General features: G+C 32.3%; 1 protein-coding gene across 1 annotated transcript in view; it reads right to left on the bottom strand.

The window, feature by feature from the left end:
* The window catches only part of LOC126888383 (dynein regulatory complex subunit 2), a 155947-nt gene that overhangs the window by 56498 nt on the left and 78840 nt on the right, over window positions 1–20609 (bottom strand). Inside the window, exon 5 of the mRNA XM_050656584.1 lies at window positions 2165–2421. Coding sequence (XP_050512541.1) covers window positions 2165–2421 — 257 coding nt within the window. The remainder of the gene's footprint in view (window positions 1–2164; window positions 2422–20609) is intronic.

The following is a 20609-nucleotide window of genomic DNA, read 5'->3' as shown; positions in this document are numbered from 1 at the left end:
TGTCATTCATTCCCCTACTTTCTAAGTATCCCTTCCAAATTCACAAATCAATCTTCCACCACCAACTCTCATTCGTAATATTCCTCAAAACCAATTTTTAATCTTTCTAAATATTCTTAATGGATTTCAAAAGAAAATATTTAATTCCCATTCTAAAATACTTTCTAACTATTTACAAATTTTAATGACCTATTCTCTCTTTCAAATGAGTCTTATTTAGCATAGGCTAATGATCGAAACCTTCCGCGAAAAACGATAATGAACTATCATCTATTTCACTGAGTTTTATTTAGCATAGGCTAATGATCGACCTTCCGCGAAGAAACGATAATGGTACGCGTCATTCACTTTGTTTATTCTAAGCACATTGTTCCGAGTTTCGTACGCTTATTCTAATCACTTCTTAAAATTACATATAACAATTTGTTGTATACAGGTTGTTTTAAATTTATATGCCCGTGGTTGAGAAAATTGAAAATATTTTATATTGAATTGAATTTTGTTTATAATTATCAAAATTTAATTTTCATATCAAATAGAAATATAACAATATATATATATATATATATATATATATATATATATATATATATATATATATATATATATATATATATATATAAATGAATAATTTTGGGGAATGCAGTCAATGTGTTTTGGGCTGATTAAAAGTGAAACATATGTTATCTTTATATATATATATATATATATATATATATATATATATATATATATATAAAATAGATGAAATAGAGAATGTGGAAAAATCCCCTTCTCTATTTCATCTATTTGATTTCGTACGAGTGGTCGTTAAACCAATAACCTTGAATCTTTGGTTCACTGAGTGTGTTTCAAAGATCTACATCTTATGTTTTTAAATATATATATATATATATATATATATATATATATAAAGATAACATAGCTATGGTAAGATGTAAGGGAAAACTATCGCAACCTATCAAGTATGAAATTGGCATTAGACAAGGAGATTCGCTGAGCCCATTAATATTTAATCTGATAATGGATGAAATCATAAAGAAAGTTAAAAAAAGAAGAGGATATAGAATGGGAGAAAAGGAAATAAAGATAATTTGCTACGCCGACGACGCCATAATAACAGCCGAAAATGAAGATGACCTACAAAGATTAATTAAAGAATTCGAAGACACGGCTCTAATATATAACATGGTGATCTCAACAGAGAAAACTAAATCGACAGTAATATCAGCGGAACCGAGACGATGTAAATTGGTCGTAAATAACAAAATAATAGAACAAGTGATGGAAACGGAATACTTGGGAATAAAACTGTCAAGCTACGGAAAAGTGGAAGAAGAAGTACAAAAACAAGTGAACATGGCGAACAGAGCAGCAGGATGTCTCAACAACACAGCTGGAGAAACAAATACCTCACAATGGAAACGAAAACCAGGATATATAAATCAACAATAAGACCGATAATGACGTACACAACGGAAACCAGAGCAGATACGGCGAAAACACAAAGACTTCTGGAAACATCAGAAATGAAAGTCTTACGAAAAATAACAAACCAAACTCTAACAGACAGAGTAAGAAGTGAGGAAATACGAGCGAGATGTGGTATAGAAGAAATAAACATGTGGACCAAAAGAAGAAAAATGGAATGGAATCAACACATTGAGGGAATGACAGAAAATAGAATAGTACGAATAGCAAGAGACAAATCGCCAAATGGAAGAAGATCATTGGGACGACCGAGGAAAAGATGGTCAGACAATGTAAATTGAGGCTAAAAACCGAAGTAAAACAGGCATTATGCCTATTTATAAAGTAGAAAGAAGAAGAAACAGAATATTCCAACGCTTTCATCTGTGAAGAACCACTTAAGCTCTTAATGAAATGAATACGGATAAAGCCACTGGCTTCGATGGTATTTATGCTGAGTTTCTAAAACACAGTGGCAGGTTTACTAGGCCATAGTTTTGAAAAGCTCTTCCCAGACATTCTTCAGACGGGAAATGTTCCCCATCAACAACAAAAATAGTAGCCACTGTAGAACCAGGGAAATCTAACGACCTACCAAAAAATTACCATTCAATTACAGCTGCTGACAAAGTATAAGTCATGTGACTGGGGGTCAATAATAACAACACAAATAAAAGTATAATGCCGTACCTACCTAGAAGCTTCAGCTTGACCAACTCTTTGCCAGAAGAGATCTAGTATTTCAATATTTTCATCCTCAGAATTTAAATTCGATCTTTCCGGTCTCAAATAGTTAGCAGGGAAAGGACGGATCTTTTCTTCTTGAGTTTCCAATTTTCTGCAAACTGCTGCAACATGTAGAATGTGTTCTCCTTTTTCTTTTATCTTTTGTAGGGCTGACATTGTTTCATTATGACTAATGGTCAGAACCTCCATTTTATTAGCATCTACCTAATGATGAAATGAAAAATTAACAATATAGTGTAGTAGTGTATGATTTTTATAACGAATAGAAATATTGAACGGATATTTTAAATAATGGAATACCAATAAGGCTTTTCATTCACAGTCATTTGTTTCGAGCTTCTGTCATATGTCGAATAATCCGTGTGTATATTATACACAGATTATACAACATATAACAGAAGCTCGAAACAAATGGCAATCGATGAAAAGCCAATTACATAAAACATACAATCAACTATTTATAATGGGAAATAAGCCACAATTTTACCAAAAAAAGATTTTATTAACGTTTCGAAGCCCAAATCGGGTTTCGTTGTCAAAATACAAAATACTACTAAAATAAACAAAAATGTTGTTGCTAAGTAAAACAATTCTTCTAATAATTTATTTAATCTGACTCATTTATATTGGCAATTTAGACATATATTATACATTTTAAAGTAGAAGACTTTAAAATGATATCGTCAATATTTATAACTGAAAGAGGAAGTCAATAGAAAGAAAATACCACGATTAGTAAGTCAATAACATATCGAGTTAGTACAAATTTTATATTTTAGTATTACTTATTGTATATCTATGTATTATTAATATTATTTATAATTTAAACATATTAAAGTCAGAATTTGGTATTAGTTTTTTGAAGGTAGATTAAATGTAAGACTAATACTTACGATGTCGGGATAGTATCACGAGGTTTTTTCCTGGTTTTCCCTCGTAATTTACTGTGGAATCGCTAACGCAAGAATTTTACTGTCATCACATGCTATGATTTTTTGTGACAGATATTTTTGAGTTGGGATTGATTTCATGTAATCGAATGAACTATCTTTTAGTAAAGTCGTCCCAGGAACGCAACTCATAAATATTGACGATATCATTTTAAAGTCTTCTACTTTAAAATGTATAATATGTATTATGTCTAAATTGCCAATATAAATGAGTCAGATTAAATAAATTATTAGAAGAATTTTTTTACTTAGCAACAACATTTTTGTTAATTTTAGTAGTGTTTTGTATTTTGACAACGAAACCCGATTTGGTCTTCGAAACAATAATAACATCTTTTTTTGGTAAAATTGTGGCTTATTTCCCATTATAAATAGTTGATTATAAAAATGCCACAAGGAAATAGCTTCAGGATAACATAAAACATACAATCCACCTATTAATAATCGATGATTATTTTAAACAGTAATAGGGGTCGTGTGCTAGCTCATTTGATAGAATATTTATTTCTCTATTCAATAATAAAAATATTATTATAATTATTTATACAGGGACCAAAAAATAATTTTGGAATTAGATTACCTAATTGCCGTAAAAAAAAAGAATGTATGTAATTTTTGAAGTGAAAACTTCTTTAGGGACGCTATGCGATTTTTGGATAGGGAAACAATAATTGAATTCGCGTCCGTCATCGCAACCGTCATCTCTTCGGCGAAATAAATTTTGTACGTGTATTTATTATGTGTATGTATATATAAATTGTATAGAAGTACTTAAATTTAAAATAGATTGCGGCAAAAAGAAGAATGTATGTAATTTTTAAAGTGAAAACTTCTTTAAGGGCGTTGTGCGATTATTGGATAGGGGAAAAATCATTGAATTCGCGACCGTCATCGTGACCGTCATCGCGACCGTCATTGCGACCGTTATCGCTTATGCTATATATTATGTGTATGTTTATATAAATTGTGTAGAGGTATTTAAATTTAAAATAAATGTAAAACCTATTTTTGGATGGGGAAAACCCAATTATTTCGCGACCGTCATCACGAACGTCATCTCTTCGGCGAAATAAGTTTTGTATGTATAAATATATTATCTGTATGTATACATAAATTGTATACAAATACTTAAAATTTAAAATAAATGTAAAACTTATTTTTGGATGGGGAAAAAGGATTTATTTCGCGACCGTCATCGAGACCGTCATCTCTTTGGTGAAATAAATTTTGTACGTATATTTATTATGTGTATGTGTACATAAATTATATACAAGAACTTACATTTAAACTAAAAAATGTACAACTTATTTTTTGATTGGGAAAAAGGATTTATTTTGCGACCGTCAGCTCTGCGGCGAAATAAATTTTGTACGTATATTTATTATATGTATGTATATATAAATTGTATAGAAGCATTTAAATTTAAAATACATGTAAAACCTATTTTAGGATGGGGAAAAAGTATTTATTTCGCGACCGTCATCGCGACCGTCATCTCTTCGGCGAAATAAATTCTGTACCTATCTATGTTACACATATGTATGTATACATAAATTGTATACAAGTACTTAAATTTAAAATAAATGTAAAACCTACTTTTGGATGGGGAAACAGGATTTATTTCGCGACCGTCATCTCTTCGGCGAAATAAATTTTGTACGTATATTTATTATGTGTATGTGTACATAAATTATATACAAGAACTTACATTTAAACTAAAAAATGTACAACTTATTTTTTGATTGGGAAAAAGGATTTATTTTGCGACCGTCATCTCTGCGGCGAAATAAATTTTGTACGTATATTTATTATATGTATGTATATATAAATTATATAGAAGCATTTAAATTTAAAATACATGTAAAACCTATTTTAGGATGGGGAAAAAGTATTTATTTCGCGACCGTCATCTCTTCGGCGAAATAAATTCTGTACCTATCTATGTTACACATATGTATGTATACATAAATTGTATACAAGTACTTAAATTTAAAATAAATGTAAAACCTACTTTTGGATGAGGAAACAGGATTTATTTCGCGACCGTCATCTCTTCGGCGAAATAAATTTTGTACATATTTTTATTATGTGTATGTATTTATAAATTGTATAGAAGTATTTAAAATTTAAAATACGTGTAAGATCTATTTTAGGATGGGGAACAAGAATTTATTTCGCTACTGTCATCTCTTCGGCGAAATACATATTGTACGTATCTGTATTATATGTATGTATACGTAAATTGTATACAAGTACTTACATTTAAAATAAATGTAAAACCTATTTTTGGGTGGGGAAAAAGGATTTATTCCTCGACCGTCATTTGCGCATAGTAATGGATGGGGAAAAAGCATTTGAATGAGGTCGCGACCGTCATCGCTACGGCGAAATATTAGTAATTTATATTTTAAAACACATTTTACTGCTGCCAGAAAAGAAAAAAATATTTATTTCACAAATAAACATTGCTTTTCACTTAAATTCAATGTTCAAACTGCCAAAATGCAGGTGGGCGACTGTTTGACATTTAATTTAAGCCAAAGGCAATATTTATTTATGAAATAGGTATTTTTTTATATTTGCTCCTATCAGTAAAATGTAATGTGAGTTAAATAAATTACATACATTCTTCTTCTTACGCCAAATAATTTAATTCAAAAATGATTTTTCGGCCACCCTGTATAAATAATGATATTAATGTTTATATTACTGAATAGAAAATTGAATGACCTCTCCAATAAGCTACCACACGACTCCTATTCCCATTAAAAATATTAGATTACGTCATCACGCCCAAAATAATGACGCCACTAATATGACATATACATATGTCAAAAAATCATAATTTAACCACTTAAGCATCTCGAACGAGAATCATCTCATTAAATATGTTCCGATTTGCACTATCCCGAGTACCTCTCGCCCAAGAGATAGGTATTAAGTTTATATTTTAATCTGGAGCGACACCTTCTCGCCCGTTTGTATTCCAAACAGCAACGAAGATACAAGGATGTACAGACCGAGCGAGTCTCGTAAATTGCACGGCTTCGAGCCACGCTTCACGCAACCGTATTTGCGTACTTGTGTTTCGAGTTGCGTGGTCGTGCGGAGTTATAATTTACCAAATTTAATATAATCGTTTCTACTGATTCATGTTATAATATACTACATATTAAAGTTTTTAATATTGTTAATATTATTAAAGTTTTTACCATTGTATTTTAATATAATTTTTTTATTAATAATAATATTACCTAAGTAGGTATTGCACCTAGTTCAAAAAAAGTACAAGATAAATACCGCGGTATTTTCATATGAAAATGCAAAGCAAATAAGCAAAATATACAATTTGCAGAGTAAATTCTTGTTTTTTTGATAAAATAATACAAATTGTATGTAGGTAGATAGAGTAACTAAGCGTTGAGTAGTTATAGCAAAAGTAGCTACGCCATCTGTACAAAAGGTATACTACATTCATCTCGCTAAACTCAACCGTTATCGAGATAAACGCATTTTAAATCTGAGAGACAACATAATTTTTTGCATAAGTAATATCATTGTAGTTACAGCCGAAAAATAACTTAAAATCATAAAAATTTACAAAAATGTATCGCAAATTTCTTCAAATGGAATTTGCGATGCAATGACATAAATATGAGAACTGGCACAATTATTATGGTTTCATGTTTATTTTTCGGGTCTAGCTACAATGATATTATGCAAAAATTATGTTGTATCGCAGATTTAAAATACGTTTATCTCGAAAACAGTAGTTGAGTTTATTAGTGAGATGAATGTAGTATACCTTTTTTAAGTAAACCTATTGAGAGAACAAAAGTTTTTATTCAAAAAGTATATAGAGTAGGGGATAAAAGTTGAACGTATTAAATGAGCGCTGAAAGACGTATATGTGGCGTCCTCTGGGTAATACATCAGTTTTGGTGGCGAATTTGGATTTCTCATCCCAAAAAACCCCCGCTTACCAAATTTCGTGTTGTTATCCCATGCCTTTCGGGAAATATTGAAAAATAAATAAAATACAAGTTTAATTTTGACACCCTGTATTTCGGTTATTATCAACTTTTATGCTAAGGTAAGTTAGCTTAAATCCACCTATTTTAAGCTTAGAAATCTACGGTTAAGTTATGGCCCATTCTTTACCAAACACCCTGTATAAAATATGATATTACTTGGATGTTTTCTTTTTACATGTGCCGTCAAGTTAGTAGATTTCGAAAAGTTTATGTAAGCCAAGCCGCACACCAAAGAAACATGAAACGAAAAACCTGAAACATGAAATGAAAAACATGTTTCATGAAACTAAAACACTGCTAAACAAATCTCAAAGTCCGCCTACCAATGAAACGAGTGTGATTCACGCTCATGACACATTTTTATTTTCGGAGAGTTTCATAAATGGCCGGATGTATATTTGTTTAGCAGTGGTTTATTTCCATGAAACGTAATTTACGTTTCATGTTTCTTTGATGTGCACTTACACTTAGTACAACGACAACGTTTCATTTTCTACTTACAACAAAAAGAACACTTTAAAAATAAAACAAGAGTTTAAATTATAAACACAAAACTAAATAAATAATTTCTCACAACGGACAAAAACCACACTTAATTCACACCACATAATATCAAATTTTTAAACACCTGACGTGTCTCAAGTACGATTGCGCGAAGCCGTGCAATTTACGAGACGCGCTCGGTCTGTAGATCCAAGTAACGAAGATACGATATATGTAGTGCTAGTACTTTTAGTCGGAACTAGAACTTAGAGCTGAACATGTTGAATCGGTTTCAGAATGTTCAATATTGAACTCCTCTTCGCTATCGCTTTCCATTGTGCAAAAGAATTGAAACAAAAATCGGATAAAATAAATGAACATTGTTGAATATAGAAATTGATGTATAAAAATATAAAGTAACAATTACTTACTTTAGTCCAGGAACCAAAGCTTTTCACCTCGCAATTTTTACAGAATGGATCAATTTGCGTGATAATTTGAGAATAAGTAGTGGATATAGTCCATGGAGAAGAACAACCGAAGAAGAATATAATCACATAAAAACATGCATAAAACAAGCAGCACAAGAAGCACTAGGAAACTTAGAAAACGGAAAGAAACCAGAATGGTGGGATAAAGATATCGAGAAGAAAATAGAGAAGAAAAAACAACTTCATCTACAACGTCTACAAAATCAGGAAAACGTTAAGATTCAACAACAATACAGGGATCTAAATAAAGAAGTAAAAAGAGAAGTGATTAAACGAAAAAACGCAACCTGGATCAAAAAATGTGAATACATAGACCAACAATTAGGAGGAAGTAGGAGTTCAGAAGCATGGAAGATGATAAAGAGTGTCAGAAGATCACATAAAGGTGGGCACACAATTAAGAGTATATCTGAAGCCGAGTGGGAACAACATTTTAAGGAATTATTGGTAGAAAAACGACCACAATACATAACAAGAATACAAGAAAAAGAGAATGATATACAGAGTGAACACGAAATAGAACTAGATAAAACCAAAGTGGAAGAAGCTATTAAAACTATGAAATCCCGGAAAGCACCCGGAGCTGGAGGAATTAATCCTGAATTAATAAAATATGGACCACCCAAACTATGGGATATGCTTAAAAATCTTTTCGGAAGATGCCTGAATGGAGAAAAAGTACCAGATGAATGGCTAACATCACATATTACTCCCATACATAAGAAGGGACCTAAAAATAACCCCAAAAACTATAGGGGAATCGCAGTCATCAGCACCATTGGAAGATTATACTCCAGTCTATAAAGAAATGAAATAGAACAAGAAATTCAAGGAAAGCAAGCTGAAGAACAAGCTGGTTTTCGTGCGGGACGTTCAACTGTAGACAATCTCTTCACTTTAAAAATAGCACTAGAAAAAAGAATACAAAGAAATCAGGAAACCCACATCGCTCCTATCGACCTAGAAAAGGCCTATGATAGTGTCCCCATAATATAACTATGGAATTCAATGAAAGACATAGGTATCGATGGAAAACTCATACAAGCAACTAGAATGTTGTATGAGACCACTAACACCAGAAACAAAAACGGCAAAAATTTCACTGAGGCATTTAATACTTCAAAAGGCCTTCGACAAGAATGTTGTCTATCTCCCACTCTCTTTAAAATATACCTAGACCAATCCTTACAGAGGTGGACAAAAGCAGTAAAACCGATGGGACTGAAAGTGGGAGACGACTCCCTATTTACATTATACTTTGCGGACGACCAAGTTGTTATAGCCCAAGATCAAGATGACTTAAGCTATATGATACGGAAGCTAAATGAGCATTACCAACAGGCAGAATTAGTAATAAATACGGATAAGTCAGAATACTTCATAGTGGGAAACGAAGACATTGCAAACCTACCATTGGAACAAGGACATATTGTTGGTGTGAAACAATGCAAATATTTGGGAGCTATATTTAACAAACGAGGAAATAGTGAAGATGAAATACAACACAGGATCAATAAAGGTAGAAGCATCACTAGATCCCTCAATTCAATTTTATGGGACAAAGATATCAGGAAGGAAACAAAGAGAATATATGAAAGTATAATGAAGAGCGCTACAATCTACGGTGCAGAAGTTTGGGACGTAAGTGCAAGAAATAGAAAGAAGCTACTTAGTATAGAAAGAAGCGACAACTGCTAGAAAAAGACTAAGTTTTCAATCTAATGGCATACAGGGTAGCTAGAAAGTATGGAAACACGCTAATTTCTCGGAAACCGCTGAAGCGATTTTTATAGATTTTGGTGGGTAAGGGTTTTCTAATACGGTCGATATTATATTGGCAATTACATTGTTGTCAAATCTTCCGTTTTTCTGGAAATCTAATGAACTTTCTTATTTCAAATAGAACACCCTGTATATTTTTTGGGTTTTGAAGTCCTTAAAAAATACTGATTATTTTTCACATTATATTCCCCATACCTAAATGCCATAATATTGGAGTTATTGCTACATTTACTAAAAAAATTTTTAAACAAATTATAAAAATCATTTTTTTTGGCCCGGATAGACATCATTTTAGGTTCCTTGAATCATTAAAAACAAAAAACGTCTTTTGTAATTTTTGTCAAAATTAATCGTTTCCGAGTTATAAACAATTTAAAACTGAAAATAATCGAAAAATTACGATTTTCTAGGTTAAAAAACACAAGTAGAAAATAGTATTTTTGAAACCAGGAAGTGCCTTAGTTCAAGCTCAAACCGTATTTTATCAGCTACTGTTAAGTAGTTTGGGGTTATTTCATTTTAAGACACTTTTTAGTAAGTTGTTAATGTAGCCCGATCGCCTGACCTCTCATACGCGCTTCATTAACAATTAAAAAAACAATGTTTTAGAATAAAACATGCAAAAAATTCTTATAGGTTATACAAGAAGGTTTGAACTTGAATTTAGGTACTTCGTAATTTCAAAAATTATTTTTTTACGTGTGTTTTTGAATCTTGAAAATCGTCATTTTTCGATTTTTTTCAGTTTTAAATTGTTTATAACTCAGAAACGATTAGCTTTAAGGAAAAAATAGAAATACCTTTTTTTCCCAATGATCCAAAGAACCCAAAATAATGACTATCCGGACGGAAAAATTTGATTTTTATAATTTGTTTAACAATTTTTTTTAATAAATGTAGCAATAACTTCGAAATTATGGAGTTTAGGTATAGGGAATATAACATGAAAAATACTCAGTACTTTTAAGGACTTTAAAACGCAAAAAATATACAGAGTGTACCATTTGAAATAAGAAAGTTCATTAGATTTCCAGAAAAACGGAAGATTTGACAACAATGTAATTACCACTATAAAATCGGCCGTATTAGAAAACGCTTACCCACCAAAATCTATAAAAAGCGTCTCAGCGGTTTCCGAGAAATTGCCGTGTTTCCATACTTTCTCGCTACCCTGTATAAAACAACATAATGTTCATAATATTCATTAATACATCCCAACAGATATAATTGATAATAAGGTAAGAATCTAAAATTATGGTGCAACGTAAGTGATACTCAAGGAGGCCCTATCTATAAGTAGAGCTTAGCTAAGTTGGAGCTTAAGATCTATTGGTGCAACCAGGCATAAATTACCTACAATTTCATATTTAAACATTTTTTCTTATCTCTGACGCTAATCTTTCTATTCTGAAAAAAATGGTATTTTTTACCAGATTTCAAACATTGGTTATTCGCTTTAACCTTCAGTTTTTTAAAAACTAATCGTTGTAAGCCAGTCGAACTTCTTAGAATCTATTAATAATATGTAAACAAAGAAGAATTACTAAGGCCAATGACTAAAAATACCGCTAACTTACATTGTTATGCTTCCAATCAGATTTCTCCTTTTTTTTTTCAAAAAAATATATTGATTTTTTAACCGTAACTTTTTTTATTTTTTATCTTAGAAAGTTTGTTAGAAAAGAATATTGTAAATTTTTACAAGATCTATAAGGGTGATTCGCCAAAATAGACGGCAATTTCGAGGTAGAGAAATTTAATTTAAAACATGGTTTAGAATTAGTTCATTTTTAAATACTTTTTTAAAAAATGAGCTATTCAACTTAGCCATGATACCAGCAGAGATCATTTTTAAATATTTTCCGAAAAACGGAAATGTTGTGACTTCGGAGTTGACACGTGTCCACGGTGTTGACGTAATTCTCTGTGAATTGAAATTTATGATCGTAACAATTAAATAAAAACTGGTATGTAATAAAACTATACAAAACACTTCCATTTTGATATAAAGTACTACAGAAAAACATGAAAAATAGGTAAAATATCAATTGCGTCGGAGTTGCTTTAGACCGACCTTCGTATTGACAAAACTTTCCAATAAGTAGCCGTGTTTTTTCCGTTAAACTTCAAAAATCTAATCTGTTTTTGAACACAAACTTGGCATTTCCTTTCTTCACATTCTTCTGTCTTTTCTCCATTTTCTCCACGTCAACATCATTATTTGTTATCCGCTTCCTATTATGAGCTCCATGTTTTCACATAATGTGCCTACATAGACAGCAGATCTCTCTTTTATCAACATTAGAGAAGACTACCCAAAATGGTATATTCTTACAGAAATAAGCATAGCTGCATAAAAAATTACTTTCTTTCATAAAATCTTTATTTAACGATTTTGGGGGCTTTCGCCTTCATTTTTCCGTCGTACTCCAGTGTATGCGAGCCATTTTCTATAAAAAGAAGATAATTACCAAATCGACCGAAACATCTTGACAGCTTACCCAGTAACCTTTTTCCTATATCAGACTAAATTTAAGTTGTATTTTTTTAGTTTAAGAATGACCATTCACACACTTTAAACAACTCCGAGGCACGTTCGTCGACTCCGAGGTACGACTGTTTTCTACAAAATATTAAAAATAATTCTGCTTTATTCATCGTGTGTCAAAAAAACTTTATGGCGCATACTTAGAAGAAAAACATATTAAAAAATTAGCAAAATTAAGCTTTTACGAAGGCTTCGGTGTTGACTGTATAAAACATACGCTTAGCTTAAAACACCTTGAAAAATTTTCTATCGCTTAACGATATTATGTTCGTCCACTTTCTTCCACAATTTGGGTTAGACTGAAGCGTTCTTCTCTTGTCAAGCTGCCTGCCATACAGTATAGTGCAGTTTGGCCTAAATTTTCATATATTTTCATGAGGCCTCGGTGTTGATGCACAAAGTTGGTTACAGTTTTTAGTAGTAGATTTTTATGGTTTAATTTTAAAAATGAAAATTATTAATTTGACAGTTTTAAATTACATTGGATTTTTAATTAATTATTGATAAAATAATCTACACTTTTGTAACTTTTCAGTGTGTAATACTATAAAATTGCATAGAATGCTTGTAAAAATACTTTTTTTTTTAATTATTGTTAAGTGGCGTACATTCACCTATTGTATAGCTTAACTTTGGCAACACAATTTGAAACACAGTATGTAAAGGACTTAAGAAAAAAGCGAGTTACACAATATGCCGCTTATTTTGGCGAACCACCCATAAGGCTATTAATATTAACATTTTCAGTCACAAAAACAGGTGGCATTGAAAGGGTTGGTAAAGGTGGTTTTTTCAAGATATTACAAGTTTTAATTGTCAATAGCTCACTAAATTTTTGCCGTAAAAAAATGTTTGCAAACCAAGTTCTTGGGAATTAAATAAGCTAGGTACAATTTCATATTTAATAGTTATTTTCCTAACAAGTGCAGAAAGTCATTCTTTTCCGCACGCGACTGCAGTTTGCCGAACGACGCGAAGCAGTTTTGATAATATCTTGTCGTTAAGTATATTAAGTCAGATGCCCTTCGTTGCTACGAAAAAATACATTCAGTGACAATAATGAGAATTAATGTTTTAAAAGTTATAAAAGTGATGACTTTCAACCGTAAAATATTTTATAACAACTGTGTGTTTAACAGTACTAATTTGTACTTACATAAATAAATTACAATAAAATTTTGGTTTTGAACAGCTTTATTCATGAAATAATCGCAACAAATTGCACTCGAACTCTGAAATTAATATAGAATTTTTACTCTCGTGACAGTTTGACATAATTTCACTCGCCTTCGGCTCGTGAAATTAAAACTGTCAAAGTGTCACTCGGGAAAAATTCAATAATTTCAGAGCTCTTGTGCAATTACTACTGATTATTTAATTCATAGGAGATGCTGACCAATAGAAAGCTACAGAAATCTAAATTAAACTGATAACTTTTTTGATAATTACCCGTCGTCAAGCATATTACGTCAGATGACCTTCGTTGCTACGAAAAAATATATTCAGTGACATTAATGACAAATGTTTTAAAAAATATAAAAGTGATGACTTTCAACCGTCAAATACATATTTATAACAAATGTGTATTTATTTGTACTAATTTGTACTTACATAATTAAATTACAATAAAATTTTGGTTTTGAACAGTTTTATTCATGAAATAATCGCAACAAATTGAACTCGATCTCTAAAATTAATATAGAATTTTAGAGCTCTTGTGCAATTACTACTGAAAATAAATACACAAATTAATTCTTTGACAAGGTTGTCAAAACTAAACTTTCAATATAATTCGTTAGTATGACGACGATCTTGGTTTCCATGACGATGATTCAAGATGACTGTTATTGTCTACCGATTTGACTTTCGAATATTATGTCAAAATATTTTTTTTTCTACGAGCGTGCAAAAATGTCTACTTTCGCGCACGCATTTTAGTTTAGAAAGTTTCACTTTTCCGCACGCGTGTTACTTTTCCGCAAGCGTGTTACTTTTTCGCACGCGGTTTTTACTTTTCCGCACGCGTGTTAATTTAGATATGTTAATATGGCCTTAAAGTAATTATAATACATGCAATAAACTAATGTTTAGATATTATTGACTAATTTATTTCAAATATATTTTATTGTGTTCCTGTTTTGATGAAATTAACGCGACAATTCGATGAAATAAAATTATTTTGACATAATATTCGAAAGTCAAATCGGTAGACAATAACAGTCGTTTTGAATCATCGTCATTGATACAAAGATCGTCGTCATGCTAACTAATTATATTGAAAGTTTGGTTTTGACAACCTTGTCAAAGAATTAATTTGTGTATGTATTTTCATATTAATTAAATTAATTGATTAAGATTTGGTAATTTTTTAAAGACTCTTAGAAAAAATATTGTTCCTAACTCTTGCAGAAAGTCTCTTTTCCGCAGTCGACTGCTTGCCGAACTGCCGCTTCGCGTCGTTCGGCAAACTGCAGTCGCGTGCGGAAAAGAATGACTTTCTGCACTTGTTAGTAAAATAACTATATTTCATCGAATTGTCGCGTTAATTTCATTAAAACAGGAACACAATGAGATATATTTGAAATAAATTAGTAAATAATATCTAAATATTAGTTTATTGCATGTATTATAATTACTTTAAGGCCATATTAACATATCTAAATTAACACGCGTGCGGCAAAGTAAAAACCGCGTGCGGAAAAGTAACACGCGTGCGGAAAAGTGAAACTTTCTAAACTAAAATGCGTGCGCGAAAGCAGACATTTTTGCACGCTCGTAGAAAAATATTTTTTCGTATCTCTGATGCTAATCTTTCTATTGTGAAGAAAAAGGCATTTTTTCCCAAACTACAAAACTCGTTATTCGCTTTTAACTCCATTTTATAAACTCCGTTTAATATTATTAGTATCTTAGCACAAGAGAATATGTATAATGCGTTGGTGATGTTTCTGTCAAGTACCAAAATAGTTTTGTAGTGTCAAGTATTAAAATTATATGTTTATGTATGTATTTAGAGAAAATATGGTGAGCAACTTGTGACAGTCCATAGCAAGGCGGCTTTCGAATTGAGTAGGGAACCGCGGAAGATAAAACAAAGAAAAAACTTGCTATGGAACTTTGAGGACCTCACCGTCTTGTTTATTATTATTCTTATTTTAGTATTCTTATATTATTGTTATTGTTATTAATTTTTTGTAGATCGTTTTTGAACACACATATGATGTTGAAAAGAGGCTATAATTAGTTTACCTTAGCTTAGTACCATCTCTTTATTTCAGTACATAAATTACCTCTCAACAGCTATTGAACTAATTTTTCTTCGTTATTGATATTTTATGGACTTACGGTCTTTAAATATTTAATCTTCTTGATATAGTAGTCATGTTGTGACTGGCTGATTGATATAAAGTCCATGCCATAACAAAAAAAAAACTCCATTTTATTAAAAACTAATCATTCTAAGCCGTTCAAACTTCTAAAACCTATTAACAATACATAAATCAAGAAAAACAAATCAGGCCAATGACAAATTTTAATTAGAGTGATGATTACGGGGCTGTTTACGATCACTTTCTTGCTGAAAAAAATAGGGACTTACATTATTTTCATTATAAGTCACTTAATTTTTTAGCTTGAGATTATTTTTTATTTCTGGAGATACATATTTTTAAATACTTTAAATTAGTTTCAACAAGTTATCCTCGAAAAATGCATATATTTCCCGACCTTTGACTTTGCATCTACAATATTTCGCATTTGACGAAGAAGAGCCAACATATAAAGTATAGCTCGATTACTATTGGTCTTAAAGAAAATAGAAAAAACGGTTGTGTTTATTTTTTCAAAAGGTACATTTTTGTTAGGTAAAGTTATTTTGATAAAACCAAAAATTTTTAAATTATTAGCAGAAAACAGTTTAAAATAATTTATTTTCGATATAAAACTAACACTTTCGATAGCGAATAAATTGAAAACTATTAATTTTATCAAAAAAAAATGTATAGAGCGTTTTTGCTTATAATGTATGTTTTTACCAACTCTTGCGGTCAAAATTTTAATAAAAATTTCCACCCCCGAGATGGGGTGACAACCACCCCCATGGTAAAAGCGCCTTTTGGCATCATATAGATTTTGATCCTTCAACTATCCACTACTTATTCTCAAACTTTCAAGCAAATCGATCCATTCTGTAAAAATTGCGAGATTTTGTACTATTTTAAGCTTCATTACTTGGACTACTTTACGATCAAAAACAATAAATAAAAAATATTTGCAAAATAATACACTTCAAATATGCAACTGAAAAACACTGCATAAAACCATGAATGTAAAAAAGCACGTCTGATCGTGGTTGCTTATGTTTGTTTTGTCATATACGCATGCAGGCGCATGCCACTGGCGCATGCTCTAAATTCCAACGAGCATTTAACAAATATCCACTAAAAACTGCGATTTGGTGAATGCGCCCATAAGAAATAACATGGACGCCTCCACCAAAATCTAAGATCCATTCTGTTCGTTTTTGACCCTTTTTGTGGTGTAGACTCGTAGGATCGTGACATAAGAGGGGTCGTTGGAAAGGGAAGGGGATGGTGAATACAGACATAGAAAATCTAAACATTGGCGGCATTGTCAAAACGGCATTACATATTATCTTGGCTGTTATTGGTCCGATTGTTACATCTGAGACGTTACATGAAAGGGGAGAGGATATCGAGGCTAACAGAGCAAATTTTAATCACAATAGTATTGTCAAAAGAGCACTATATCGTTGTTATTATACGAATTTGACGTATGAGACGTTAAATTAAAGGGGAGTGGATGTTCAAAATGTAGAGATAGAAAACAAACACAATGGGATTGCTAAAAGGGAACTATATCGTATCTCCTTTGATATTTTTATCACTTTTAACGTTCGACATGTTAAATGAAAGAGGATGGGGTAGCGAATATGTTGAAATAAAAAAGAAACACATCGACATTACTATAAGTACAATATATCGGATCTGCGTGGCTATTGGTTCGATTTTAACATAAGAGACGCCGAGTGAAAGGGGATTAGTAGGAAAAAACAAACATAACAACATTGCCGAAACAGCACTATATTGTATCTTCGTTGCTCTAAATTTTAATTTTTTATAAAATTAACGTTTTTGAATTTTTTATTATTATTTTTTTAAGTTTGTATTATGATTTCTACTTTATCAATATTATAAATAAATACAGAAAACTTGCTTTTTTTGTGACCTCATTTCATAAAAACTCCTGGCACTAAGTGGTTAAAAATAAAAATCGACCTGCCTCTGGATTTCTCTTTAAAGTGGCCTATTTTCGAAAAATTGAATTTATTCCATAATTTTGAACCTCTCTTTATAAAGGCGGGTCGAAATGACTCGTATACTTGTCACGTACACAATTATTTGCCTACTTGGCAAGTATACGAGCTTTGGGATTGCGATGGTAAGCAGGGCATTTACACGATGTGTACAATTTTCAAGTGTGAAGTATGAAAGCGTAAACATTTGCCTTAAAAACTTGACAAATGAATCAATGTTGTGATTACCAAATGCGACCAGGACACTTCGGAAGAAATAAATCGATTTTTAGATACAGCACCTAGAAACTTACAACTTTTTGCATTGTGTTTAGAATGATATCAGGAAAAAGTTTAGAATAAAAAAATTGGTGGAAATGCTTAATTGAATAGTGCATAAAATGCATCCAAAACTGCATGAACATGTCAAAATTAGTGATAGATAAGCGCGACTGGTCTTGGTCTTGCGGTCTTGGTCTTGGTCTTGCAGCAAGACCAAGACCGCCTTTTGGTGGCAAGACCAAGACCAAGACCAAGCTTGCAAGAACAAGACCAAGACCAAGACCGAACCTTGCAAGACCACGAAAGACCAAGACCAACCTGCAAGACTCTTGCACTTTTTTGAGAAAAATTGGTTTTTATTATTTAACTTTATTTTTTTAGTTCAATAATATATACTGACATTGTAAGAAACCTTAAACAATATCGAATTCTTAAAATACATAATATTTTGTTTATATTTTTAAGTCGTTTTGATCAGGGCCGGACTGGCTCCCAAAAAAGGCGCCAACCCAAATTCTAAAAAAGGCGCCAACCCAATCTCTAAACAAAGGCGCCAGACCCCCTACTAAGCTTTTGCATCAAACTTTTTTAAAATCCTAGTGCATTAGGCCTGGATCCCGCGTACCAAAAAAAGTTGTATAATAGCAAGCTGAAAATTTGTTAATAGGTTAACGATGTCTAGTCGGATAAACTTGGATGTATGGGAACACTGGAATATGTGAAGTTTTAATTGTGGCAACAGGTTAAAAATTTGAAACGTCAGACTACGAAAACTGTCACATGTATTTGTCGGACAGAACTTCCAATTTATTTTTTACTTACTCATTAAACTCTCATGGAAAAATCAGACTGGTACCAACTGAGCATTTTAATAAGTCAGACACGTAGAACATGTTAAATGACAGAAATTATGTTGGTGATAAATAGCAGTCTGATTTTTGCATAAGAGTTGAATGAAAGGGAAACAAATTAATTGGAAGTTCTGTCCGACAAAATACATGGGACGTTTTCATAGTCTGACGTTCCAAATTTTTAACCTGTTGTACAATTAAAACTTCCCCTGTTCCAGTGTTTCCAAACAAGTACATCAAAGTTTGTCCGATTAGACACTGTTAACTTATCAACAAATTTTCAGCTTGCTATTATACAACTTTTTTGGTACGCAAGATCCAGGCCTACATGTAAAGTAAATTAATATTACTTGTGAATTTTTTTAAGTTTAATATTAATTTAAAACAATAAAGTAATTTACCATTTTTCAACTGCTTCTACAGAAGAATCTACTGGTTCAAAAACATTGATCAACAATCATGATCATTGGTGTTCAACAGAAGGTACTTTTAAAATTATTTCGAATTCTTAGAGCGCTCTAAAATAGCAGAGTAAACCTCGATAAAAAAAGCCGCAATCACACTGTTTCAGGTGATCCGTAAATGAGCAGTGAATGGCCTAATGTCAGTCGCTCGCAAACGGAGCCCTCGGAGAACTGGCGAAAGTCCTTTGTAATTCAAGCCTTAGCGTGGGCAAGGGCTCACTGCCTCGCCGGACAGTATAATTCTCTCCTAATCGCGGGAACTATATGGATAAGTATTTAATCACTTAGGAAAAAATAAAACAAAACGAAGTGAGAATGGAGCGTGTCACCGGTTGTGGTGGAGCTTTAACAAGGTATGAATGAGATGATAAGGTGTTCATTCTAGTAAAGGGAACAAAGGAAAAATTCTAAGCGAAGAGGGAAAGAGGAAGAAAGAGACTATGATCTTCGGAAGAATGGGATCTGTTCGAAGATCTCCGGTCAGTGGTAGGGACCTGACCAAGACGGATCTCCCAGGGGAGACAACCTTGCAAAGGAGCTCCTCACTTGGGGAGAAAAGACCTAGAGAGAAGGAGGAGAGCTCCGACATAACAGTCATGGTAAGAACAATGGATAAACTTACCAGAGTTTCAAATAATTTAGTGAAACTAATGTCCGACCATACAAACACGAAGGTCGAGATCAAGAATAAGGTAAAAAACTTAAAGATAGTCACCAAAGACATGAAGAGCAATCTCAGACAAGTCGCCCTCGGCAGCATTGAGAAACGAAATAGAATAGTAGAGCAAACCGGTGAGGAAGGAACGACTAAGGAAACGGCAGGAGTGTCCACACAGGTCGGCTTCGAAGAGTTCTTTCCCGAAAACTTAGTGAAGAAGAGATAGAAATGATCGCAACGGTTCTGAACTCAGGAGAAAGAGGCTTTAAAAAATAAAGGACATCATAAAGATGGGAAGAAGCTCACTATAGGGTCGCCAAACCGGGAAGATAGGATAAGCCTACATGCGACTTAGTAGTGGTCATGGACTCAGTGAGGGGGAAAGGTTCCACGACCTGACAAGGAAAAACAGGAACTGGGAGTATGTGCAGTAGGTACATACAGACCAGGAAAGGTGAAGTACTTCCAACTTAGTACTATGAGCACGATGACAAGGACGGGTCAGAAGGAAGAGAACCGGGAAAACCGTCAGAAT

The sequence above is a fragment of the Diabrotica virgifera genome, chromosome 7 (genome assembly GCF_917563875.1).
Source record: "Diabrotica virgifera virgifera chromosome 7, PGI_DIABVI_V3a".
In the NCBI taxonomy this organism is placed as follows: Eukaryota; Metazoa; Arthropoda; class Insecta; order Coleoptera; family Chrysomelidae; genus Diabrotica; species Diabrotica virgifera.
This window is presented reverse-complemented; position numbering and strand designations above follow the sequence as displayed.